Source organism: Saccopteryx bilineata, chromosome 1, assembly GCF_036850765.1.
Source record: "Saccopteryx bilineata isolate mSacBil1 chromosome 1, mSacBil1_pri_phased_curated, whole genome shotgun sequence".
NCBI classification, from domain to species: domain Eukaryota; kingdom Metazoa; phylum Chordata; class Mammalia; order Chiroptera; family Emballonuridae; genus Saccopteryx; species Saccopteryx bilineata.
This window is the reverse complement of record NC_089490.1, coordinates 351,380,360-351,407,830: the sequence shown is the minus strand read 5'-3', so window position 1 is coordinate 351,407,830 and position 27,471 is coordinate 351,380,360. Positions and strand designations below refer to the sequence as shown.

At 38.1% G+C, this 27,471-nt stretch overlaps 1 protein-coding gene and 1 pseudogene across 7 annotated transcripts in view; both read left to right on the top strand.

The window, feature by feature from the left end:
* Positions 1 to 24,522, top strand: part of LOC136318454 (tripartite motif-containing protein 5-like) — a 42,818-nt gene extending 18,296 nt beyond the window's left edge. For 2 of the 7 annotated variants that reach the window (XM_066250782.1, XM_066250781.1), the window contains exons 5-8: positions 8,244 to 8,266; positions 9,571 to 9,671; positions 9,959 to 9,985; positions 10,258 to 11,938. In XM_066250782.1, the coding sequence (XP_066106879.1) occupies positions 8,244 to 8,266; positions 9,571 to 9,671; positions 9,959 to 9,985; positions 10,258 to 10,838 (732 nt within the window). In that variant the 3' untranslated portion in view covers positions 10,839 to 11,938. Of the gene's footprint in view, positions 1 to 6,908; positions 7,034 to 8,243; positions 8,267 to 8,459; positions 8,612 to 9,570; positions 9,672 to 9,958; positions 9,986 to 10,257; positions 11,939 to 13,756; positions 15,269 to 23,305 lie in introns of those variants that run through there. The other 5 variants (XR_010728076.1, XM_066250784.1, XM_066250783.1 and 2 more) reach the window with 5 other exon arrangements.
* LOC136318458 (tripartite motif-containing protein 5-like) lies at positions 16,268 to 17,414 on the top strand (annotated as a pseudogene).
* Positions 24,523 to 27,471: the final 2,949 nt, after the last annotated feature.

The following is a 27,471-nucleotide window of genomic DNA, read 5'->3' as shown; positions in this document are numbered from 1 at the left end:
AATTTGTTGAGTGTCTTAAACATAATGTTGTGTTGTATTTTATCGAATGCCTTTTCTGCATCTATTGATAAGATCATGTGGATTTTGTTCTTTGTTTTGTTGATATGGTATATTACGTTAACCGTTTTACATATGTTGAACCATCCTTGAGATTCTGGGATGAATCCCACTTGATCATGATGTATTATTTTTTAATATGTTGTTGTTTTCGATTTGCCAGTATTTTGTTTAGTATTTTAGCATCTGTATTCATTAGAAATATTGGTCTATAATTTTCTTTTTTTGTGCCGTCCTTGCCAGGTTTCGGAATGAGGGTTATGTTAGCCTCATAAAATGTGTTTGAAAGTATTGCTTCTTCTTCAATTTTTGGAAGACTTTGAGTAGAATAGGAATCAAGTCTTTGAATGTTTGATAGAATTCACTAGTATAACCGTCTGGGCCTGGACTTTTATTTTTGGGGAGGTTTTTAATAACTTTTTTTCTATTTCTTCCCTGCTAATCGGTCTGTTTAGGCTTTCTGCTTCTTCATGACTCAGTCTGGGAAGGTTGTATTGTTCCAGGAATTTATCCATTTCTTCTAGATTGTTGAATTTGGTGGCATATAGTTTTTCATATTATTCTACAATAATTCTTTCTATATGTATGATATCTGTGGTGATTTCTCCTCTTTCATTTTGGTTTTGTTTATATGAGTCCTTTCTCTTTTTTCCTTGGTGAGTCTTGCCAAGGGTTTGTCAATTTTGTTGATCTTTTCAAAGAACGAGCTCCTTGTTTTATTAATTTTTTCTATAGTTTTTCTGTTCTCTATTTCATTTATTTCTGCTCTGATTTTTATTATCTCCTTTCTTCGGCTGGTTTTGGGTTGTCTTTGTTCTTCCTTTTCTTGTTCCTTAAGGTGTGAAGTTAAGTGGTTCACTTGGGCTCTCTCTTGTTTGTTCATGTGGGCGTGAAGTTATATGAACTTCCCTCTTATTACTGCTTTTGCTGCATCCCAGAGATTCTGATATGTCGTATTGTCATTTTCATTTGTCTGTATATATCTTTTGATCTCTGAGCTTATTTCTTCTTTGACCCTTTCATTTTTTTTAAATTTTATTTATTTATTTTTGTATTATTCTGAAGCTGGAAACGGGGAGAGACAGTCAGACAGACTTTCACATGCGCCCGGCTGGGATCCACCCAGCATGCCCACCAGGGGGCGACACTCTGCCCACTAGAGGGCAATGCTCTGCCCCTCTGGGGTGTCGCTCTGTCGTGACCCGAGTTACTCTAGCGCCTGGGGCAGAGGCCAAGGAGCCATCCCCAGTGCCTGGGCCATCTTTGCTCCAATGGAGCCTCGCTGTGGGATGGGAAGAGAGAGACAGAGAGGAAGGAGAGGGGGCCCTTCTACACAGATGGGCGCTTCTCCTGTGTGCCCTGGCTGGGAATCGAACCCGGGACCCCTTGCACGCCAGGCCGACGCTCTACCACTGAGCCAATCGGCCAGCACCCAATTCATTTTTTAAAAGTATGTTGTTTAGATTTCACATTTTTGTCGTTTTATTTCCCTCTTTTATGCAGTTGAATTCTAGTTTCAAGGCTTTGTGATGAGAAAATATGCTTGATACAATTTCAATTTTTCTGAATTTGCTGATGTTATTTTTGTGGCCCAACATATGGTCAATTCTTGAGAATGTTCCATGTACCTAGAGGAAAATGTATATTCTGTCGCTTTGGGATGAAGTGTCCTGTAGATGTCTATCATATCCAGGTGCTCTATTGTTTCATTTAAGGCCAATATATCTTTATTGATTCTCTGTTTGGATAACCGATCTAGAGCCGTCAGTGGTGTATTAAGATCTCCAAGTATGATTGTATTTTTGTCAGTTTTTGTTTTTAGGTCAATAAGTAGCTCTCTTATATATTTTGGTGCTCCTTGGTTTGGTACATATATATTAAGAATTGTTATTTCTTCTTGATTCCATGTCCCCTTAATCATTATGAAATGACCACTTTTGTCCCTGAGTTCTTTTGCTGTCTTGTAGTCAGCATTATTAGATATGAGTATTGCTACACCTGCTTTTTTTTTGGATGTTCTTTGCTTGGAGTATTGTTTTCCAGCCTTTCACTTTGAATTTGTTTTCATCCTTGTTGCTTAGTTGTGTTTCTTGTGGGCAGCATACAGTTGGATTTTCTTTTTTAATCCATTCTGCTACTCTGTGTCTTTTTATTGGTGAGTATAATTCATTTAAATTTAGTGTAATTATTGACACTTGTGGATTCTCTATTGCCATTTTATAAATTGCTTTCTGTTAGTTTTGTATCTTGTTTGATTCTTCTCTTTTGTTTTTCTATCATTTGTTGTTTGTTTGTGTTCCATACTTCTTTCCTCTGTTGCTACCTTTTTTAAGTCATGTGCTTCTGTGATGGTTTTTTCAAGGGTGGTTACCATTAAGTAATGAAAAGGATACCTACCATATTCATTGTAGTACCTTATCTTGTGAGTGTTTCTGCACTTTATTGTCCTTTGCTACTGTTAATCTCCGTCCTCTCCCCTTTTTTTTGCTTTTGTTGTCACAGTTTAAATTTGGTTTTATTGTCTTCTTGGTGGAGCTTTTACTTGTGGTTTTGTTTTGTTTTATTCTTTGGATCTGGTTTGAAAAACCCCTTTAGTATTTCCTGGAGTAGGGGTTTTCTGATGATAAATTCCCTCATCTTTTCTGTATCTGTGAATGTTTTTATTTCTCCTTCATACTTGAAGGATAACTTTGATGGGTGTAGTATTCTTGGCTGAAAGTTCCTCTCTTTCAGGGCTTTAAATATTGGGGTCCACTCTCTAGCTTGTAGAATTTCTGCTGAAAAATCTGATGATAATCTAATAGGCCTTTCTTTATATGTTGTATTCTTCTTTTCCCTGGCTGCCTTGAGAATTTTTTCTTTGTCGTTGGTTTTTGTCATTTTCATTATGATGTGCCTTGGAATAAGTTTGTTGTGGTTAAGAAAACTCGAAGTTCTGTTTGCTTCTTGAATTTGAGGCTTTAGTTCTTTCCACAGGCTTGGGAAGTTCTCGTCTATTATTTGTTTGAATATATTCTCCATTCTATTTTCTCTCTCTTCTCCCTCTGATATACCTATTATTCTTATGATATTCTTTTTGATGGAGTGAGATAATTCCTGTAGGGCTTTCTCATTTTTTAAATTTTTGAGTCTCTCTCTTCTCTCTGTTGTGCCTCAAATTGCTTGTCTTCTATGTCACTAATCCTATCTTCTGTCTGGCCTGTTCTATTAGCTAAGCTTGTTACCTCATTTTTCAGTTCATGAATTGAGTTTTTCATCTCTGTTTGATTTGTTTTTATAGTTTCAATTTCCTCGGTAATATATTCTTTGTGTTTGTTGATTTGTTTTCTGAGCTCCCTAAATAGCCTTTCTGTGTTTTCTTGTATATCTCTGAGTATTTTTAGGATTTCTATTTTAAATTCTCTGTCATTTAGCTCCAAGGTTTCCAATATATTAAATTTTTTCTCCATAGATTTTTTCACATCTATCTGTGTTACTTCGCTTTCTTTTGTATCCATGATATTTCATTTCCTTTTTTTTTAATGGCATCTGAGGGTGGTCTTGTTGATAGCATTAATGAGAATTAATAATGAGTAAAAAGTAGAGAGAAAAAGTAAAAAAAAATTGGAAAAAAACCCCAATAATAATTTATTATTTTCCTCCCCTTTTCTTTCTTCTCTTCCCCTCCTCTTCCCTCCTCAAGAAAATATTGTGATAAACTGTGAATTATATTATGCTAAATGGAACAAAAACTGCCTATAACAGAGAGCCTGAGTTGAGGGAAACTGTTCAAGGGGCAAAAAAGGAAGTAGGGACCCACAAAATGCAAAAGAGGAAAAAATTTGGGTCAAGTATAAAATGATTTGCTTGTAAGTGATGGTCGATTAAGAGATATAATGAGAGGAAAAAGATAGAAACCAGAAAAAAGGGAAAAAAAACTATTGTATTAAGTGGAGCAAAGACTGAATAGAATGGAGATTCTGGGTTGGGAGGAATGCTAATGAGTTAAAAAGCGAAGTAAAAAGCACCCAAAATGCCACAGAAAAACACACAAAACACTTGAGTCCCAAATTAAATAATTTGTTGTGATTGAGGATTGAATGAGAGGAAAATTAAAAGGAGAAAAGAAGAAACTAATAGAAAAGGAGAAACAAGAAAAAAGGGAAAAGGAAAGGAAGAAAAAAGAAAAAAACAAAGAGAGAGAGAGAGAGAGAGAGAGAGTGTAAAGGGTTTAGGAATGTAACCCTCATGGAGAGTAAGAAAGGAGAAAAGAAATAAAATGAAACACTTATGGGTAGTGTAGTTCAAGAAAAGGAAAGAGTAAGACAGGCAGAGAATAAAAGGACCAAGGTGGAGGAAATAATACTAATAAAGGCAAGAAGATGAAAGAAGCAAACAACAAAAAAAAAGTGGAACATATTATAAAGTCTGTGGATTTTTCTTGAATTTGAGAGGTTAACTTCTTCTTTCCTTTTCTTTCCTCTCCCTCTTCCTGTTGGTGACTTTGTACCCTAGGCTCTGCCCCTGTGGCATGCTTAGGTAGGGATTTATAGTTGATGAGATGCTATGGCAATGTCATATATTTGGTTTCAGTCTTTTTGGTAGTCAAGGCTTGTTAGTGTTTGCAGGCTCCAACAATGAGAGAGTCTGTTTTCCCGGAGCCTCTCTCCTAGTCTCTCCTTCCTGAATTAGCAGCCTGATGATCCAGCTATGAGGCTGCCGCTGCCTCTGCCTGGGGAGTAAGAGGCTCAAAGAGCTGGCAAATCCCCACTCTATCCCCACTCAACACAGGGCTCTGGGTAAGGCTCTGGCAGTCAGAGCAGCCAGTGTAATCAGGCAAGGCTGGGAGCCAATTGCTTTCAAGGTGACTTTCTATGAGCCTCCAGGCCTGTTCAGCACACCTAGCACTCTGTGGAACCACTCTCCCCAGGCTTTCCGCACTTTGTAGCCTGTTTTGGCTGGGAAGAAGATGCACTAGTTGCTGCCTGCAGTACAGGAGGGCTTAACACTGCCAAGTCCCTCTTTTTAGCATATATGCCTGAGTATGCAAGCTCTGCCAATCAGAAGTTGCCCCCACCCCTTTAACAAGAGGCACTAAAAAATATCACGCCTCTTGTCTTGGACACCTGAACTGAGAGAGATCTTGTCAATTAAAGCCCCGTAGGTCAGTTGGGAGGTGAGCAGCCTGTGGGTTAAGCTAATTTCAGGGATTGGATCCGCGGAATTTCTCCAGAATGAACTGCAAGGTGCGCGCCCCTCCCCCAATGCTTGATTGTTAGCTTGAATGGTTGGGTGAGGTGCCCCACCCGTCTAGAGAAGCTCGGGTGTAGGGAAGTTCGCTTTGGCGCACTCCCAGTGCACTGCTGGCAGCTGCTGCTCATGGTGCGGGCGGTCACTTATGCGTGGGTGGTTGTTCTTCGCATGCGTGGGCTGCTCGCACGCGAGGCTGAACTGCTTGTGGCGTGGCATGCGGGAGGCCGGGCTGCTCGTGGCATGGGAGGCTGGGATGCTTGCAGTGCATGTGGGTGGCGCGGTGCACAGGTGTTTGCTTGCATGGGCTGATTCACCACAGGCACACTCTTTCCTCGGCTTGAACGAATGTCCGTGCCGCAGCCTAGCTACCTCCACACCCTTAGCTCCTCCCAACTCTCAGTTCCAAGTGAGAGCAGCCTTTGCTCAGGTTAGTGAGGAAGGCAGAGAGTTTCTTTGTCCGACTTATTTCCTTCAGGATTGATTATATATTTAGTCAAATTTTCGCTTGACCCTACCTTCACCTTCAGGGTGTGGAAGTATTGGATGCTCCAAGGATAGATTTTTCTGTCTCTGGTTGATGAATTTGTTGAAATTTTGGGGAGATTTTTCGGTCATGCTCCTCACGGCGCCATTTCTATCCCCTTCGTTTCTTAAACCCCATTCATGAATGTGAGACCAGCCAATTTTGTTTCTTCACTTCTTACCCATCTTCCAGGTGACTTCTTCTTTATATTAGTTTTAGGAGTTTTGTTTTTGTTTGGTTCATACTAATGTTGTTCTCAAAGAGAGGTTACTCTGTAATTTAGTTATGATTTTCATGTGAGTGTAGGAGGAGATGAACACAGCATTTACTTACTCCATCATTTTCACCAGAACTCTTTTTACTTTGGCCATATTTGTGTCCTTAAATTCAAAATGTTTCTTTTATATTTGGCATTAATTGAAATTGCTTTTTATTTAATCCTAAGATCTCTGCATTTTAATTAGTGGAATAAGACCATAACATTTAATACAATTGTCAATGTAGCTCTACTAATTTGTGTTGTATTCATTGTTTCTATATTTTGCCTGCAATTTTCATTGTTCTATTTCTTATTGTCTAGCTTTTTTTGAGTTAAACAAGAATTTCCAGTATAAAGTTTTAAGTTCTACTATTCATTTATTTTGGTGGTGGTTGCTCTTTGTCTTACAATATGCATGTTATTTTATCATGATCTACTTCAGATTAGTACTAAATTAATTGCAATAGAAATGTATGAATTACATATAAAGCAATAAATAAAATTGCTTTATATTATTCTAGAAACATCACAATGATATTTTAATAAGGGCACCTGATTCAGTGAAGACCAAAACCATGCAGGCCACATAATTATTTGATATAATTAGGAAGACAAGTTCTCCTTTTTCCTGTAACTTATATGAGGAGATTTATATTTTTACTATGAACTGAGGATATAGTCAATATAGATGAAATAAATAGAATTTGGAGAATGAAATGACCAGATCCTGATGACAATGTGTGAGCTTCAAACTTACGTTTTGATTAAAGTTACAACGGTTTTTAAATATTCTTTCTTTACTTCATCAACTTTTAATTTTTTTGTCATATACAACAGAAAGGCCCTAATACAGAGACCAAAGCAATTTTTTTGCATGTGTAGACCCAGTGGTTGGTCTCCTTTTTGTTGTCATAGAAGATGTTATTCTGAGATAAAGGAGGCAAAATGTATTGGTATGTATGTGTGAAAACAAAAAAATATATGATGATGAGAAATTTAAGATGGCTAAAAACTGTTAATGATATGAATTAAGCCAGCTTGGTGGAGATTGTAATGCACATATAGGACAGTGACTGAGTGATATTGGTAACATGGACAAAGGGGAATAAGGGAGGAAACTGTGTGGTGAAAGTACATATAAGAGATCCCAAGTTATTGGATCTTATGGGTTTTTTTAATAGGGAATATATTAGCCTGTATTTAAGAGACAAATTTGAGGCCCTGGCCGGTTGGCTCAGCGGTACATAGGAGAAGCGCCCATTTGCTTCTCCACCGTCCCCCGCCCCACCCCTTCCTCTCTGTCTCTCTCTTCTCCTCCCACAGCCAAGGCTCCATTGGAGCAAAGATGGCCTGGGCGCTGGGGATGGCTCCTTGGCCTCTGCCCCAGGTGCTAGAGTGGCTCTGGTCGCGGCATAGCGATGCCCCGGAGGGGTAGAGCATCACCCCCTGGTGGGCAGAGCATCGCCCCTGGTGGGTGTGCCAGGTGGATCCTGGTCGGGCGCATACGGGAGTCTGTCTAACTGTCTCTCCCCGTTTCCAGCTTCAGAAAAATACAAAAAAAAAAAAGAGAGACAAATTTGAATAAAAATAAAAACTCAGAAATTGTACAGGTGTGTGTTAAATTTAGAGAGTGAGTTAGGTCATTTATAAATGGTGTATATAGTGAGGGACGACTTGAGACAAGTCTACATTAGTACATTTGTTTGCTTGTCTCCTCAGCAGAGTCCTGTTAACTTCTTGAGGAATATGATTATTTACTTATCCTTGATTCTCCCAAGCTGGCATAATGTATTTTCAGTAATAGTTCATCACGTTATATTATGGTGAAAGAAAGAACAAACAATGGATCCTTTAAAACATCTCATGAGGATCTTTATGAACTTTGGGGGATAAAAATTAGAAGCAATATTCTTTCCTCATAAATATGTCTTACTTCCAGGCACTAGAAGCCTTATGCCAACATCACAGAGAGTCAGAATGTTTCTACCTTTTTGGAAACTTGACAACTCACATGAATCTTATGGAATGATTGACCTGGGTCATTACTTATTGGCTCTCACATTGGGAACATCTCTATTCCCACCAAACCAGGGGGTAGAGAGGACATGATGAAGCGTTCTAAGTTAGGAGGTCTTAACAATTCTTGACTCATATTTTCTCTTTTCTTTGTAGGATGTGAATGGCATCATGGAAAGGTACATGTGGGAGACCAGAGATGGTCCATCTGTGCTATGAAAAGAGGCTTAAAGCCATTTAAGCTAACTGGAGGTTAATGAGAAAAAAGTATTACTCAGGGTTGGAAAATTTGGGTGTAGTTTTATCTTAAATTTCTGTTCATATGGTTTGAGTGTTCTAAAACTATTAAGAATGGGCCATTTTCTATTATAGGAAATTTGGGTGGTGGAAGTTGCAGAGTTTGGGCCAGTAGCAGAATTAGGACCAAAATGTTGCATCATCAGAATCCTGTATTTTCATAAATTTTATTTACTCAGCATGCCTGTATATATCTCAGGTTCCACTAGCTACTTGATCTATTATGGGTAAGTGTGTCTTCTTTACCTGCCAAGTATCCATAATTGAAGACAACATTTTTATATTTAAATTATATTAAATTTTTATATTTATATATAATTACACATATTTATATTTTGATATTTATGTACTTATATTATTAATTTTTAAATTATAAATATAATATTAATTTATAATTTAAATTAAATTAATAAGAAGAGACTAGCTCCTTCTATACAGTTATTTTTATTTTCCAATAACAGTCTTCAGTTGCAAATAATGTTTTGGCCCTGGTGTAAACAATTGATACACTGTGAGTATGTACTTTTGAAACCAGAATGGAAGGGCAGCATCCTTGTTTCTACATTTGTACACCGACTTGGCTTCATCAAGGTCTTTCACTTTGAAACTCAGACCACTATTATTAGTATGGTATTCACAGTGTCTTCTTTTCCAAGTGTTCTTGTTTTATCTGAGAACCTGAAATCTCAGATGTTATTGTGAGGGCCTTACTAATGGGGAGTAGAATATAAAGGTCTTGGTCCTCTCCAGACAGAATTCCCACACTTGTAATATCTCAGACAACCAGGAACCAGGTTCTGCCACCTCACTTTTATGTATTATCCCTCCCCATTCATGCAGCAACTTTCTTCACATTAATGTAAGAGACTAAAATTTCCTTTTTTAAAAAAAATGACATCTTATAATTTTATATGATTTCAGGAGGTAGACGTAAAGGTTAGTTGTTATTTTAGAAGGAATAATCTGTTCTTTTGAGAGGCTAAGGCCTTTCTAAACTGACAAAATGTTTACATATAAAGTGGGACACGAGCATGGTTCTTCTGGCTCTACAGTCAAGAGTCTCTCCTTTCTCAGGTTCCCCATGGATGTTAGCTTAAGTGCTTGAAAGGGGTCCTTAGATAGAAGTCGGTGGTTTAAGAGGCATAAAAAGTCAGAGGTGTGGAGGTCAATTTTTTATCTTTTCTAGGAGTAATGCCTTCACTCTGAAGAAGCCAGAACCTTTTAAGAAGAAAGAAAGGATAGTGTTCCAAGTTCCTGACCTGGGAGTGGTGCTGGAAGAGTGGAATGGTGAGGAATGCTAGGGCAAGAGGGTGGCTGCGGGATTCCTGTGCTGGTGGGATAAAGAGGGAGGAGGGCTCAGTCTCTAAGTGTGGACAGAGGAGACAAAGGAGGATGGATATTATGTGTGGAGGATATGGTCGTATTTAATGGGGGGTAGCCTGCTGTCTTGTTTTCCCTTTCTTTCATGCACTACCTCACATGGACCCCACTGTCTCTCCTGATCTGGAAAGAAAATAGATTTTAATGCTGAATCCTCTGCTTATATTTAATATTATGGATTTTTATCATTTCAGGGCTAACTGATGTGCGTCGCTACTGGGGTAAGCAGATATCACAATATTGTGATACCACTCTGTCTTAACCTTCTTGCAGAATTTTACATTTGCTACTAGGTCTCCTGTCTTAAGCCCCATGTTTTCTTTCCAGACACAAACACATACATCTTAAATTTCTGTAGTGTTCTACCTCTCTCCCCAAGAATTGAACTAAGTTCTTCCCTGTTCCCATTCACATAATTCTCAAGATTTCTCTTAAAATGTCACAAATGAAGGTACCTCATATTTCTTAACCAACCTTGTAATTTTTTCTACAGTTCACGTGACCCTGTGTAGTCCAATAAATCATAAAGCTGTTACCATTTCTGAGGATCAGAGAGAAGCGAGACGTGTGTCAACATTGAATACAAATTATAATAAGCATATCAATGATTATCATAATTATGCTGTATTTGGCTCACAGATCGTCCCATCAGGAAAACATTATTGGGAGGTAGATGTGTCACAGAAAAGTGCCTGGGTCTTGGGAGTATATTGTGCACAACTCTTTGAAAAAAACTCTGTAGGGAGTGATTTTTTTCCAAGTTTTCCTTGTCCACTGAATTACTCTAGATATGAACCTAAATATGGTGTTTGGGTCATAGGGTTAGAGAAACAATGTCAATATAAAGCTTTTGAAAATGAGTCCAGCAATTGTCCCTGGAAAAGAACTCTTTCCTTGCCTGTTCGTCCCTGTCGTGTTGGCATTTTTGTAGACTGTGAGGCGAGAACTGTATCATTTTTGAATATCACAAACCAGGGGAATCTCATCTATAAATTCTCCTCATGTTCATTTTGTCAGAGAATGTATCCATTTTTCAATCTTATGACATGTCCTGGTCCTATGACACTGTGTTAGCAAGATCCACATTCTTTTAAGAGCCTCCAGTCTTAGGTGCACATAAAGCACTGAGCTCACCTACAGCATTCTCACCAACCTTTCCTTGCTGTGTCCCTTTTTTTTCCATTTCTGCTTCCTTCATTCATCAATAAACATAAAATTTGTCTTGTGTCATATTTTTGACACCTTGTTTATATTAATAGACTATCTTAATTCATCATTATATATAATATAAAGGATGATGACTAATGCCTCATTAAGAACACCAGTATGTAAGTGACATTTCTGCCAAAATTTTATCATCTCATTTCCTCTGCTACTGAGAAGAATAAGGAAAGCTTTTAAACTACTTTTGTATACTATTCAAGACTTGGTATAGGAGTTGTTCACTGTAGAATGAATCTCCATGGATGTGTCAGTTTTCCCACAATATTGGTTATACCTCAAGGAGTGAACCGGAAAATATCATCAATAATATATGCTAAGAGTGGGAGTTTTGTGTCCAGAGTGTCTGAATTCAAGTGCAGTCTCTCTTTGTACATGCAGTGTAACCTTGAATAATACACTTGAATGCAATTTACCTCAAATAGCCCAGGTATTAAAAAGCACAGCATAGTTAGATTCACTGTGAGAAGGAAAGTGTCATTAAGTATAAAACACGTGTCTCATTTTAATAAACTTTTTCTCTGCAAATCTGAAAAATATAAACTGTGCCTGTGTCTCATGGAATAGGTTTGTGCCTTTAGGGACACTAGGTTGGTTTTTACTGGAGTCTCATATTCAGATCCCAGATACCTCTGTGCTGCTGTCAAGACCACCCTGCCAGTGATAGAAAAGCCTGTGTGTATATTTGTTTGTGTCTGTGATAGTTAGAAATTTATTATAATTCTGGTTGGCTACATATTGGCCTTAATCAAATAATCTGAATTTTATATGATTCTATTTCTTATTTGTAAAAAATAAATAAAATTTGCCTAATGTAGTATTATAAAAATTGAACAACAATGTTTTCAGTAACTTCTGTAATTTCTAGCATATAAGGCATTATCAAGTTTGCTGTTTATTAGTTTTTATTTTGCCTCTCAATGTAACTGAAAAAATAATTTTAAAATGCATATTTGTTTACTTTTAAAAATATAACCCTTGCTTTGTTTTAAGAAATAAAATAACTTGAGGAAAAGAATGACAACTTTCTTTAAACTTTAGCTAATTGTAAAGTATTTTTATATATAATATCTTCCCCACCCATTTTTTTGGAGTAATTCTATTTAATGAAAAGTGAATTTAAATATTAGCTCTGTTTATTCCATTTTGAAAACTTATTCACAGTGATACAATATTCAGAAGTACAATTGTGGGATTTCTTAACAACAGTGTAGGTAAGCATTTTCTTGCCCAGGTCAGCCTTGCATTTACAGCAAGTTGATAGTTCTGAAGAAGATAAAGAGAATTCCATTCTTCTCCTTCCAATGAGATAGGAGGGGCGTATTATCTGCAATGGACGTTCATTCAGGACATGGTGGGATCCAGAGGCAGATTAAGGTCGGTTGAGGCGTCGGGCACAGAAGAAAATATTGGGCCCCTTAAACTTGGTGTCATTATAAAAAAGTTTAAAGTTGGAGTTTTGCAGGGCACTTGAGAAGTTGGGGCCCAGAGAGCATGCCCAGTGCGCTGGCCGTTAAATCTGTTTCTGGCGGTATACCCATATATTTTTGCATTTTAACTTCCCATTCCCATCACTATCAGTGCTATAAAGAAAAAATTACAGTTTGGTCAAATATCATCTTTTCTCATACTTGGTTGTCCACAGGAATTTTCACAATCCTTACTTTGGGAGACTGAGAGAAAGAATTCTAAGGTGGTAATATCCAGAATCCCTCTGTGGATGCACACACATTTATATTTTAGCCCTCATCTGTAGAATAGGGAAATTCATCTCTAAGTTGTTCCTTTTATCACTGCCTTTCTGTCACAATGTTGCTATTGTGACTTAATCTCTGACTCACTAGGAATAAGCTGCACTATTGTATGAGTGAGAAATGACTCTCCAAGGACATTCATGTCTTTTCATTTAATGGAATACCCTACTCAGGATGATGTATGTAATTACAAGGTAAAACCTGAACTTTTACATGCAACAAGAAAAAACTTTGTGTTGAGGGACATCTACTTTTTAGCAGATGTTTCTGGCCCCTTATATGGAGCCCTCTCCAGAAAATATAAAACTTTTAAGTTGCTATGAGTTTTGTTTTCTCTTCTCATTAAATTCACAGAGATAATTTCCTGAATTAAAAAGTCTGGCGTGTACCAGGTGTAAATTTGCTCTCTGCAAATCCATTCCAGGGCTTTCTCCTCCACATGACCTCTGAACCTCTAAGTAGCAATCATGCCTTCTTGTATTTCTGGGGCCCCATGACTGTGTTGAGCTATCAGTAAAACAGATGTGTATCCACAGGGGGAAATTTGGTTGGGCTCACAACATTAGGAAATTTCAAACTGTAAGACCAACCAAAGACAATATGTGGGTATTTAGGGCTACCACCCAATGGTGATTATAAGTTTCTTTATTTGGGGACCTGAGATCTTTATTAGAATAAATATATGGCCTGTAGTCATCAATATGGGATCTAAGTGACCTTTCATTTTGCTTAAGGATTCTGTGTAGTCTTTATCCTGACTGCTAATCTCTGTATGCTCCCCAAACATACATTTGTTCTACATCTCAACATCCACAGCCTGGACTTCCCTCTGCTGTGTTACATATCCTCCCAGTACTGCTAACTCATTGTATCCTTGGGGTGAGCTGTGGATGATCGTTTTTCTTAGTGTTGTTTAATCACTGTGTTACCACTATGTGCCACCGTCTCTGAATAAACACCACCATCATTTCCAGTTTGACATTAACATTTGTTTGACCCAAAAATATTTGTTTCCAGGTCACTTGGTTTATCTGGGGTACAGGACAGGAGACACAGGACTCGGCATTCCAACATTGGCTGCCTCTAGTGAGCTCTCAGTGATGACATTTACACTGGTACTTGAAGTCTGTTATCAATGTCATCTTTGCTTTTGAAGAAGCCTAACCCAGTATATAAGTATGAAACATCATAGATTATTTAGCCTAGAGGTACAAAGCACTGATTACTTTGTGAAAGTCCATGAACACAGCTGCAGGGCCTAATCAAGACACAGCTGTTTGTAAAAGTCACAATCACCTTTTGAAATTTGAAGTGTAAAGTTACTTGCTAGCATCTGTGATCCTTAATAAGCCCTCCTAGTCCAAATGCACTTTTCACTTCAGGCCATTTATATAATATTATAGGATTCTTTAAAAAAAAATAAAACATAAAAATAAAAGTGAGACTACCCTATATTCATAAGAAGAAGGAGACCAGGTTTGATAACATTTTGTTCCCAGATAGCTAATCTAACCACCAGTCTTTACAATTAGCCTCACCCTGTGTCTCACTCCCATCCCCTGCTCTCCGTTTCCTTCATCTCCTCCTGAAAGCTTCATTATTTCTCTCCTGCGTGCCTGTGTATCCATCCCACTCATCTTCCCAATTCCCCACTGGATCCATCAAACATACCACCACCTAAGGCAGGGGTCCCCAAACTTTTTATACAGGGGGCCAGTTCACTATCCCTCAGACTGTTGGAGGGCCAGACTATAAAAAAAAACTGAACAAATCCCTATGCACACTGCAGATATCTTATTTTAAAGTAAAAAAACAAAACGGGAACAAATACAATATTTAAAATAAAGAACAAGTAAATTTAAATCAACAAACTGACCAGTATTTCAGTGGGAACTATGCTCCTCTCACTGACCACCAATGAAAGAAGTGCTCCTTCTGGAAGTGCGGCAGGGGCCGGATAAATGGCCTCAGGGGGCCGCATGCAACCCGCGGGCCATAGTTTGGGGACCCCTGACCTAAGGGATAATTTCTTCTGCTCTTGGAAAAGAGGCCTTAAATGTTACATGATTGGGGAGATGCCATGTGTCAGGTCACTACAGGCTCATGTGAGACCAAAGAGCCTAGCAGTTTTCTGCACCCAGCCACACCAGCATTTTCAAACTCAGACACGTTGGTCTGTCTTTAATGAACAGGTCACTTTCATTACCTAGTACATGATTTTCTCTCCCGTATGCCATATTTTCGTCTCTTTGGCTTTCAGTTCAATTCTTTTTTTTCAAGTTGTAATTGCTGGAAAACCGTTTATCTGCCCCCATTATCTGAATCTCCAAAAAATGCATGCCTCTCTAGTAGTTTTTTCACATCTTCTTGTTTGTAACATGTATATGGCTGATTATTTCATTTCATTTCCAAGTAAGTGCCAGGGTCATAGTGGTTTAAACTCTCTCTTTAAACTCATTATTGTGTTTATGTATATTAGTTTCATTAGTGTGTAGTATATAGTTATTAAAATTTTGTTGAATGATCTTATATAAAATTGAAAACTTTTTCAATTGTTTTCCTACATTTTTTTAGTGTATGTCACATATGTGATCCTGTGATACTATCTCCCTTCTCACCACCCGCATACATACACAAAATTCAGCTCCTATCAATTTTTTTTGCATTATTACAGACCAATGTGAAATTTCATTATTTGTCAACACAGGAATCCTAGACCGTTTTAAGTTATTTCAATTGTCTTTCATTAACTCTGTAGGGTAGTAACAGAACATTACAGGTTGTCCCTGTATGCACTGGGTTAATTTCCACCCTGTGTAATGAAGATAAATGACCTTTGTAAGTCACTGTTTCTATGTACATTCTGAAAGATGGTTTGCTCTTGACATGTATACAAACACATTGTCACATTATTTTATGATAATAAGAGAAATAATTTCAAATATACAGAAAATGATGGCAATGCTTACAATGCAAATATGTAAGTCAGAGCAGGTCTTTCTTAAATGAACATGTAAGGAGAGAGTCATCTGAAGGAGAGAGTTATCTGAAAGGCAGCATTGCATACTGAGAGAAGTGCAGGTATAACAACCCAGACGCATAAGTGGCTTGGTGTTTTTTTCACTGAGGATGTGTATTTTGGCATGGGAAGTGGAAGCTGGAGAGATGGTAGATCACACAGAGTCTTGGTAGAAAGGCCTCAGCTCATCTTTCTGCTCAGTATAGTGAAGAACTGTAACAACTGTTCCACAGAGAAAAATTAAATTAGTCAAGTCACATGAATAAAAAGTATTTAAAATTGTTATGAAAAGTTCCTCTACCAGACAGTGAACTACTTTACTTGTTTCTCTACCTTTTATTTTCTTGTCCTTCAATATTGCTTCTTGCCTTTTTCCTGATTTCAACATAGGTAATATCATTTTATGCCTCTCTTTCTGTGTGGCCTCCCTTTAACCTTTTCAATGAAGCAGGAATTTGTAAGCACGAGATCCTCAAATCAGGACAGATAAAAGTGGGGTAGCCACTGCGATGGATTCAGTAATCCTGAAGAACATAATGGATGAAGTTACCTGCCCCATCTGCCTGGAGCTCCTGACAGAAGCCCTGAGCCTGGACTGTCAGCACAGCTTCTGTCAAACCTGCATCACTGCAAACAACAAGGAATTCACAATTGGCTAAGAAGTAGAGAGCAGCTGCCCTGTGTGCTGAATTATTTACCAGCTTGAAAACCTGTGACCTAACCGGCATGTGGCCAACATAGTAGAGGAGTTTATGGAGGTCAAACTGAGCCCAGAGGAGAAGCGAAAGAGAACTAGATCCCTGTGTGCACCATGGAGAGAAATTCCTGCTCTTCTGTAAGGAGGATGGGAGGTAAATTTGCTGGCTTTGTGAGTGGTCTCAAGAGTGTGATCACCATACATTCCTCATGGAGTAGGTTGCCTAGGAGTACAAGGTAACAGAGCAGGATGGGGGAAAGACAGGGCAGAAAATGAAACTTGATAGGGAATCTCCACTTTGCATATGACATGAGGTATCTTGCCACCATATCCCTGAGGCCTGTGATCACTTTTCTTTCCATGCTCATCTTCAAGGTCTGAACGACATTTCTGTGCATTTCATACAATTATAAAATGATGAGAAGACTCTAAAGCAGGAGTAGATATTTTTATGCCTTGTGCTAATAGGTATTGGTTTAATGTCCAAGCAAGTGGTCATTTCCCTTTGGGACAGGAGGGGTAACTGGGCAGCTGGGTGGATCAAGACCCAAGTTATTTCCTTACTACAGGATCATGTTTCTTCTTATAAGACACAAACAATCAGTCTTCTGTTGACATGGAGTGATCACCTCTATATTCTGAACTTTAAAAAACATATTAACCACATCAGATTTCCTTCAAGACAGAGATTTGCATGGTTCCTGGTGTGATTCCTCTGTCACAGGAGAAGCTCCAGGCAGCTGTGGACAGGCTGAGGGCAGACCAACAGAAAGCTGAGACATTAAGATCTGAAATCAGAGAGGAGAGGACTTTCTGGAAGGCAGGAGAAGACTCTTTCTGAAGGAATCTGGGCAGGACCATGGGCTTTAGTCACTCTGGAATTCCCTTCAATCTTGTTCCCTGACAGTCCCTATGTCCCTAGTCCTTGATTCGTCATTCTTTATTGTCTTCTTTATAGGGATGAGGCTGAACATTAACATGTGAAAATTAACACAGATATTTCTAGTTTAGATATTCTCATCAAGAGACTCTGGTGAGAATGGCTAGTGAATTCTGTGTTCATTTCTCTCATTATTTTGAGCCTTTAACTCTTTCAAGGGAAGCCTATTGCCAGTGGCTCATGGATATGTCCCTGGCTTTCAATGCTAGAAAGAGCGTGTGTATAAGAGGGGGATCAGGTGTAATGAAGTGAAGTGTGACTCTCCTGGGCATCTGTGTGAGAGCAGAGCCATATCAGGTGTCCCTTTTTTGTTCAGGGTTGGCCGAAACAATTCAGACTTGAGGTCATTATTTTGGAATGTGATGGAGAAAAAATAATAGGAAAAGTCAGCTTCCCCAAGAACTGCTCTTCTGGTGTATCTCCCTTCACTGGGAGAACTTCCAACTCAAATACTTGTTTTTCTGGCTCCCAATTTCTGCCAGCCTGAGTTCCTCACAGTCTTTCTCATTCTTGAATAATCAAGTACAAAAGCAAAGACAGTGTCAGGATTGTTTTAAAAAACAGAGAGGTATCCTGGACAGTGAGGAGCAGAAAGAGCTGCAAAAGCTGGAGAGCTGGAGTGACATAGTTTGTGATACCTGAAAAAAGATGATCAAGAGCTGGTCCAGCAGAGCCATTTGATGAGAGATCTCATCTCGAATCTAGAGCATCGGTTGCAGGGATTGACAGTGGAGATGCTGCAGGTAGGACTTGAGAAGAAGGTCCAGCATCAGAACTTTAGGAAAAGGAAGACTAAGTTTTCTTCTCTGCTGTGTGGCTGTGCTGTTTCTGGTGGTGACTCTGAGGTTCCTTTGTTCTTGTGGAAATCCTTCTTTGCATTTCTTTTATTAGTTATTGAAATAATTGATTACATAAATTACCAGGAAATTTATTGTTTTAATTAATGTATTTATTTCAGTTTAAAATTTGTTTGTAGAGTGATGACCCATTGTGTCGAATAATATCTATAGGCTCCTATATCTGTGATTTAGCCTAGAATATTTTAGACACCTCTTTTTGTACCTAGAATTTGGGTTTATTTTCCCCAAAGATTGAGTTCAGTTTTTTTTCTTTCTATTACTTTTTCTTAATTGTGAAATATTGGTGTAATTTATTCTTTTTTTCTTTCTTTTTTTTTTTTTTTTATTTTTCTGAAGCTGGAAATGGGGAGAGACAGTCAGACAGACTCCCGCATGCGCCTGACTGGAATCCACCCGGCACGCCCACCAGGGGCGATGCTCTGCCCACCAGGGGGTGATGCTCTGCCGCTACCAGAGCCACTCCAGCGCCTGGGGCAGAGGCCAAGGAGCCATCCCCAGCGCCCGGGCCATCTTTGCTCCAATGGAGCCTTGGCTGCGGGAGGGGAAGAGAGAGACAGAGAGGAAGGAAGGGGGGGTGGAGAAGCAAATGGGTGCTTCTCCTATGTGCCCTGGCCGGGAATTGAACCCGGGTCCCCCGCACACCAGGCCGACGCTCTACCGCTGAGCCAACCGGCCAGGGCCTATTCTTTATTCAATAGATTCACCAGTGAAATCATCTCTCTCTGGGTCTTTCTCTTTGAAAGGGTTTAAAATATATATTTTTTTGCTTGTATTGGATATTCTTAGTTTTATTTTTTTGTACATTTTGTGAGTTAGTTTTTGGTAATGGACATCTTTTTAGAAATTTTTCTATTCTAAATTGTCAGATTTTTATATAAAATTAGTCTTTATAATCCCTTAAAATCTTTCATTTCTACAGCATTCACAGTAGTGTCCTCAATTTTATTTCTGATTTTAGTTATTTATGTGTGTGTGTTTTTGGTTAATTTAGTTATTTTTATTAATCTCATTGATTTTTTCAAGAATAAATATTATTGTTTTATTGGTATATCTATTTTTAACCTTCCCATATCATTGATTTCCACTATTAATTTTACAGTCTCTTGTGTATTTCTATATACACATGTGTACACCAGTATGTGCTATTGTGTGTATTGTGTTTAATTTGTTGGTATTTTTCTAGTTTCTTAAAGTGGTATATAGATGAATGATTTTACACTGTCTTTTCTGTTATCATTTTAATGTACAAATGAATTGTTTAGCTGTGTTCCATATTTTTGAATTAGTTATTTATTTTCATTCAATTAATCTTATTTCCAAATGTCCTTTGGGATTTGTTGTTGTTGTTAATCTTTTGGTTATTTGAAACTGTAATATATACAAAATACTAAGTGATATATTTTCTCTTGCTATGCATTTTTATTACTTTCTGATCAGAAAACATGTGTTTTATTATTTTAGTATTTTAAATGTATTGATACTTGCTTTATAGCCTAAAATATTGAATGGCCAGGAATTTTTATATGAATTCAAAAAGACTGCATTATGCATTAATTGGTTGAAGGGGTCTAGAGATGCCATTGGGTTTATCTGGTTTATTATGTTGTTCATGTGTTCTACATTCTTGATGATATTCTTATTCATATTTTTTTCTCTTTCTTTTTTCCTTTTTCTTAAGTCTCTTTAACATTTCTTCTATCACTGGTTTGGTGGTAATGAATTCTAAGCCTTTCCTTATCTGGGAAGCTCTTTATGCCTCCTTCAATTCTTTTTATAAATGAGTCTTTTTTTTTTTAATTTTTTTTTTTTTTTAGATTTTATTTATTCATTATAGAGAGGAGAGAGAGAGAGAGAGAGAAGGGGGAGGAGCAGGAAGCATCAACTCTCATATGTGCCTTGACCAGGCAAGCCCAGGGTTTCGAACCGGCAACCTCAGTGTTTCCAGGTTGACGCTTTATCCACTGCGCCACCACAGGTCAGGCACCTCCTTCAATTCTAAATGATAGGCTCACTAGGTAGACTAATCTAGGTTTTAGGTACTTGCTTTTCGTTACTTTGAAAATGTCATGCCAATCTCTTCTGGGCTACAAAGATTCCATTGAGAAATCAGCTGATAATCTTGTTGGAACTTCTTTAGAGGTAACTAACCTCTCTTACTACTTTTTAATGCTTTCTATCTTCTTTTTTATTTTTAATGTCTCGCTGTTGAAGTTCTCACTGAGATCATCTATTCTTCCCCTAAGTTCATTGAGCATTCTTATAAACTGTATTTAGAATTCCACTGACCAGTTGGTTGCACAGTAGATAGAGCATCAGCCTGGGACACTAAGGACCCCAGTTCAAAACCCAGATGTCATCAGTTGAAGTTTGGGTTCCACAGGCTTGAGCATGGGCTCACCAATTTGAGCACGGGGTAGCAAGATTGAGTGTGGGATCATAGACATGACCCTATGGTACTTACCTTAAACCCAAAGATCAATGGCTTGAAGCCCAAAGTCACTGGCTTGAGCCCAAGGTCACTGGCTTGAGCAAGGGGTCACTGGCTAAGTTGAAGGCCCCTTGTCAAGATACATATTAGAAAGCAGTCAATGAACAATTAAGGTGCCAAAACTATGAATTGATGCTTCTTATCTCTCCATTTCTATCTGTCCCCCCCTCTCAAAAAAAATAATAATAGTAATAATAATAATAAAATAAAGAAAAAAAGAGAAAAATAGAATTCTGCATCTGGTAGATTTCTTATTCTATTTTGTTTGTTTGTTTGTTTGTTTTAAATAATGCCCTGATCTTCTACTTGGCACATATGTCTTTGTCTCTTCATTTTGTCTGCCTTGTTTGTTTATTTCTATGGGTTAGGTATACTTGTCACATCTTCCAGTCTAAGCAGAGTGGCCTCATATAGTAAGTGTCCTTAGAGGCTCAGTGGTGCCCTAATCACCTGAGCCAGGTTCTCCAGAAATGTCCCTTGTGTGGATTGTGTGTACTCTCCTATTGTAGTTGGGTTTTGATTGCTGTTGATATGCTGGTAAGTGGAATTGACCCTCAGACCTAGTGCCTGTGAAGAATGTCATTGACTATAGTGAACAAGCTATTGTATAGGAGCTGATTCCATGGAGCAGGATTCACATTAATGAATCTCTTGTGCCTGCTGGTTCCACCTTTTGTGTGTATTATTTGTGGTACTAATTGTGGTTCTCTGGTATGGCCTGAAGCTGGCCACCAAGTATTTTGTTTCTGGGACACCTTGGGAAGGGTTTCAGAGCAGGCTAAGGTCAGCCACTTTCTGTGTCTGGGAACACAACACCTGGTAGGAGCTACAAAGTGATCTGAGTTTGGTGGTTGTCTGCACTAGTCTTGGAGCTGCCTTGTAGATGCTATGCTGTTAACCAAGTTCAAATGCCCCTACTGCCAGTAAGGTCAGCCATTGCTGATTTGGGGTCTGTGCACATTTAAAAGACTTGAGGAAAACCAGCAATGTAAGCTGGCAGGTCAGTAGCTTTTGTGGCTTAACCTCTAGAAGAAATTGGATCAGAGACTTGAATTAGGTGGGTTATAGGGTCTCAGAGAATCACCAAGGTAGGGCAAGAGTGGTATTAGTTTTGTCATTGACCTGTGTCTACAGGCTATACAGGGGTAGGGTTCAATAAGAAAACAGTGCCACCTGCTGGCATTTTTAGTCCTTGGAAGACGAACCCCTCCAGGCTTCAAACTGAAGGGAGATAATTCAGTTTCTCCTTGTATGTCCCTGGCATTGGCAAGCTTCTGTGTTTTCTGTGGAGCTTAAAACAAGTGTTTATTGGTGAGTGACTCATTGCTAAGGTTATTTAAGAGGACACATGGGTCTGCAGCAACCTTTCATCTCACCTAAACTGAGTCCCTGCTGATTTTCACAGCCAGATATTGTGAAGACTTCTCCTCCCTGCACTGGTAGACTGGTAGATTTCTCTTCCCTACTCCTGGTTTTGGAGCTTGGTGTGGGGCTGGGACTGCTCATTTCTCAGATGAAACTTCTTCAGCCAAGATATTTGCCTCATTTTTTTAACCTCTTCATCTGGAAGTTGGGCCAGTCCCTTTCATCCCTGCCCCTCTCACCAGTCTCCAGCTGACTTCTTTACATCATTAGTTATAGGAATCAGCTTATCTTTAGTTAAGCTTATATTCTTGTGATTTTTAAGGGTAACTATTACATAATTTATAATTCTTATGTGATTGTGGGAGGAGATGAGCACAGTGTTTACCTACTCCATCATTTTGACCAGAATTCTATCTTTTTTCTTTGTTATATTTGTCTCTTTAAATCCAAAATTTGTCTTTTGTAGCTAGAAATAATTGAAGGCCCTGGCCAGCTGGCTCAGTAGATAGAGAGTTGGCCAGACAGGGGGAAGTCCTGGGTTTGATCCCCTATCACGATCATATGAGAAGCAACCATCTGCTTCTCTTAACCTCTCTCTCCTCCATCATTCTCTCTTTCCCTCTAGCAGCCAGTGGCTTGACTGGTTCAACTACCAGCCCCAGGAACTAAGGATTACTGCGTTTGTTCAAGTGTCAGCCTCAGATGCTGAGAATAGCTCGGTTGATTCGATCATCGGCAGCAGATGAGGGTTGCAGGGTATATCCTAGTCAGGGTACATGTGGGAGTCTGTCTCTATATCTCCCCTCCTCTCATTTAAAAAAATTAAGAATATTTTAAATTTAGTCCAACAATCTCTGCTTTTTAATTGGTTAAATAACACAATTATATTTAAAATAATTGTTATAACTCTATTATTTTATATTGTTATTTGCTTCTATATATTGTATATGAAAATAAATTTTTATTGTTCTCTTTCTCATTGACTAGCTTCTTTTGAGTTAAGCAGATATTTCTAGAATAAATCCTTTTTACTCTTTTCTATTTTTGTGGTGATTGCTCTTCTAATTATAGTATGCATACTGTGTTATCATTATCTACTTCAAATTGATACTAAATTAATTACAGTTAAATATGAATACTTGCTTCCAATATTGCTTTATATTATTCCAGCAATAACGCAGTGATGTTTTAATACAGGTGCCTGATCCAATGCAGGACAAGGATTTATTTAAGATAACTTAAAAAACAAGCTCTTTTTTCCTGGAATTGATCTGAATAGATTCATATTTTCTTCATGAACTGAAGATAAAGTCAATATAGGGGGAATAAATGGAATTTGGAGAATGACATATGCCAAGCATGAAGAAGGTACTTGAACTTCAAACTTAGGCTTTGATTAAAGTTACAACTGTCACCCAAATTTCTCTTCTCTACTTCATTATATTTTAATTGTATTTTGTTTTATCTAACAAAAGGGACCTAACACAGGGACCAAAGCAATTTTTGTTTGCATGTGTAGACCCTGTGGGTGGCCTAGCTTTGTGTATCATGAAAAAGTTAGTCTTAGATAAAAGAACCCAAATATTCAGAAAATAAACTAAAAAAATACATAGGAATAAATTTAATAAAAAATGAAAAGGATCTATATACTGAAAACTACAAAGCATTATTAAATAAAATTGAAAAAAAACTCAATAAGGGGTTAATATCCAAAATATATTAAAGCTCACGAAGCTCAGCAACAAACAAGCAAATAATCCAATTAAAAATGGGAGAGTACCCGAATAGACCCTTCCCCCAAAAAGACATAAAAATAGTCATCAGGTATATGAAAAGATGTTCATCTTCGCTAGCTATTCTAGAAATGTAAATCAAAGCTACAATGATATACCATCTCACACTTATTAGATTAGCTATTATCAACCATACAGGTAATAGCAAGCATTGGAGAGGCTGTGGAGAAAAAGGAACCCTCATTCACTGCTGGTGGGAATGCAAATTAGTACAACCATTATGGAAGAAAGTATGGTGATTCCTAAAAATTAAAAATAGAACTACCATATAACCCAGCAATCCTTCTACTGGGTATCTACCCCCAAAGCTAAAAAATATTGGTACATAAAGACACATGCATTCCCATGTTCATCACAGCTTTATTCACAGTGGCCAAGACATGGAAACAACCGAAGTGTCCCTCAATAGAGGAATGTATAAAGAAGATGTGGTACATATATACACTGGAATACTACTCAGCCATAAGAAATGACATAGTGCCATTTATGACAACATGCATGGATCTTAAGAACATTATACTGAGTTAAATAAGCAAATCAGAAAAAGCTAAGAACTGTATGATTTCACACACAGGTGAGATATAAAACTGAGACTCATGTACCTAGATAAAAGTGAAGTGGTTACCTGAGGGAGGGAAATGTGGGGGAGGGGGTGTCGGGTATCATGTAAAGAGGGACAAATATAAAGTGATGGAAAATGATTTACTTTGGGTGATGGGTATACAACATAATCAACTCTTCAAATGTTATAAAAATGTTTACCTGAAACCTATGTACTTTTATTGATCAATGTCACTCTGTTAAATTTAGCTATCTAAATAAAACACTGGACTTAAAAAAAAATTATACCTGACATCCAAATTTCTTTTCTCTACTTCATCATCTTTTAGGTTTTGTTGTTGTTGTTATATACAACGGAAGGAATACCTAATACAGAGACCAAAGCTTTTTTTTTTTTTCATTTGTAGTCCCTGTGGTTGACCTAGCTTTTTGTATCATGGAAGAAGTTAATCTGAGAGAGAAGAGACACAATTTATTGGTACACACCTGTTCAAACAAATAACTTTCTTATGATAAAGCAGTTCTGATGACTAAAAACTGAACTAAGTCAGCCTGATAGAGACTGAAATTTAGGTAAATATTGCAGTGTTTGGACAGTTACCTAGTGGATATTGGTAACATGGACAAAGCATATAAGAGAGGAGATAATTTGGTTAGTGAAGAGTAAGGTATATATAAGACAACCTATTATTGGTTCCTGTGACTTATTTTTTAGGGAGTATATGCCCGAATCCAATGTGATCCTGCCTGGTCTCAACCACCAGGGTTACATGTGCTCATTTATTGCTTCCTGTGTATGCCCTGACCAAGGATAGAACCTATGACCTCAGCTGACTGGGACAATTCTTTATGCACTGAGCCACCTGGCCAGATATCATTAGATTTTTAAGGGACAGCACCAATGAAATTTAGTAAAAACAACAACAAAATATGCATATGCATTGTGAGGTGGCATTTGCTGGGCTTATGAGCAATGAAAGAGCTTCTCGGAAGGGATAGTTGACACAGTTTGGGACATGATACTTTTGAAGTTAAAGTGAATATATAGGCATCTACTCAATTCCAACAGAAACAACCTCAAACAATTCTTCAAAGGGAATAGCATGCAAGATTCCTGCCTGGGTAGAGACAGATCCAACCCACTTTTCTGTTTTTCAGATTAAAAAAATTTTTTTTCAATGATTGAGAGAGAGAGAAAGGAAAGAAAGAGTGAGTCAAAAAGGGGGGGGGCAGAGAGAGAGAGAAACCTCAACTTGCTATTCCACTTAGTTGTTCCATTTAGTAGTGCAATCATGATTACTTTTCCCATGAGCCCTGACCAGGTATTAAACTCACAACATCATGGTGCCCAGAGGTTACTTTATCCTCTGAGCCATCAGTCCAGGCCCCTGCTTTTCAGTTTTTATGTTCACATCCACATATATACTGGTTCTCTGAGGAAAAATACACACCACATAGTCCATGTAGAGCTTATGAATGCAGATGATGGGGCCTCACTCTGAAAAACAGTACACCTTGCAGTGGGCCATTTAATAATTTTAATGAGTGCCAATGAGTCCATCACTATATTAAACATTTTCACATGCACTATTTTACTTCATTTCTAGATCTTTATATAACCTTGAGAGGTAGGAATTATGTTATCACTATTTTACAGAAAACTTGTCCAAAGTCTTTTATTTGGTAACTGAGAGTATGAGCTGGAAACCCAGATGACATGAGGGGCACACATATGCACAGGACCACATACGCACAGGTGCATCAGCTCACATGCCAGTGCAAAACCAAAAATGCACCCTGAGGCTGTGCTAACTCACAGGCATGGGCAGGGTTAAAATAAGTTTATTTATATACTTCCCTTGAAAATAAGATGAGAGGGAGTCTAAGCCCCTGGGGCCATCACTACCTACCACTTTCCCACATTGAGCCATGACCAGAAAAACAAACAACCAAAAAATGAGCCAGAAATCAACCTGCCCAGCAGTCCCTTCGTTTGCCCTCCACTCATCTCTATGTTTGTTGTGTCTGACTCTCTTTCAGAGTCACTGTGTGTTGGTCAGCACAATCTGTCTTCTTTCTCTTTGGCCTTAACCCAAGGTTAGGTGAATCCTGGTTAATTGGAGGGCCAAGGTTGAGATTCAGATTTGGAGAGCATGGGGGAAGGGAATGAAAAGCTCTAGTCTCCATTTTCTAGGAGCCATGAATTAAACACACTGACTTTCTTTCCTGAGCAACTCCTAACTATAACACTGGGGAAAAAATTTTTGTTGCATCCACAAAAATCACTAGTTCTTACCTAATTCGAGTGTGCTGATCTCAAATCTGACATTAGTTTTTCTCTGTAAGCTACAGTTTTTTGCAATTCAAGATTTTAGGTTTTCATCTTACTGTAAAATATTCAACATTTACTTTAACATAATGAAGTAGAATGTCTTCTTGGGCATCATCTTTGTGAAAATATAATAATTTATATAATGCAGTAAATACACTAATACACTAAAAGATACGATTGCATCAGAATTTGTCTACAATTTTGAAATAGAACATATTAAAACACTTATTTTAATCATAAAATTTGCACAAAACTTAGTTAAATTCTATTCAGGCAAAAATTTGCATTTGTAGCTCTTGCATTTGTGTCCTTGTTGAGGACAATCTCGTTTGGTGCTCTAGCAGTAGTCTGACATCATATTTCTGTCCCATCACCCCTGATAACGCTCTTCCATCATCTTTAGATCTTGATGAAAGTGTTCTCCCTGCTCATCACTAACAGCTCCAAGATTTTTGGGAAACTTATCAAGGTGACTGTTCAGGAAGTGAATCTTAACACTCGTGTTACATCCAATGTTGCGAAAAGCAAACAGCATCCTTTGAACCAGAAGTTCATAATTTTCTGTTTTTTTTTTTTGTTGCCAAGGAAGTTCTTTGTAACTGCAACAAAAGACTGCCATGCTGCTCTCTCCTCCTTATTCATCTTCCTGGAAAATTCTTTCACATATGAAGGTTCAA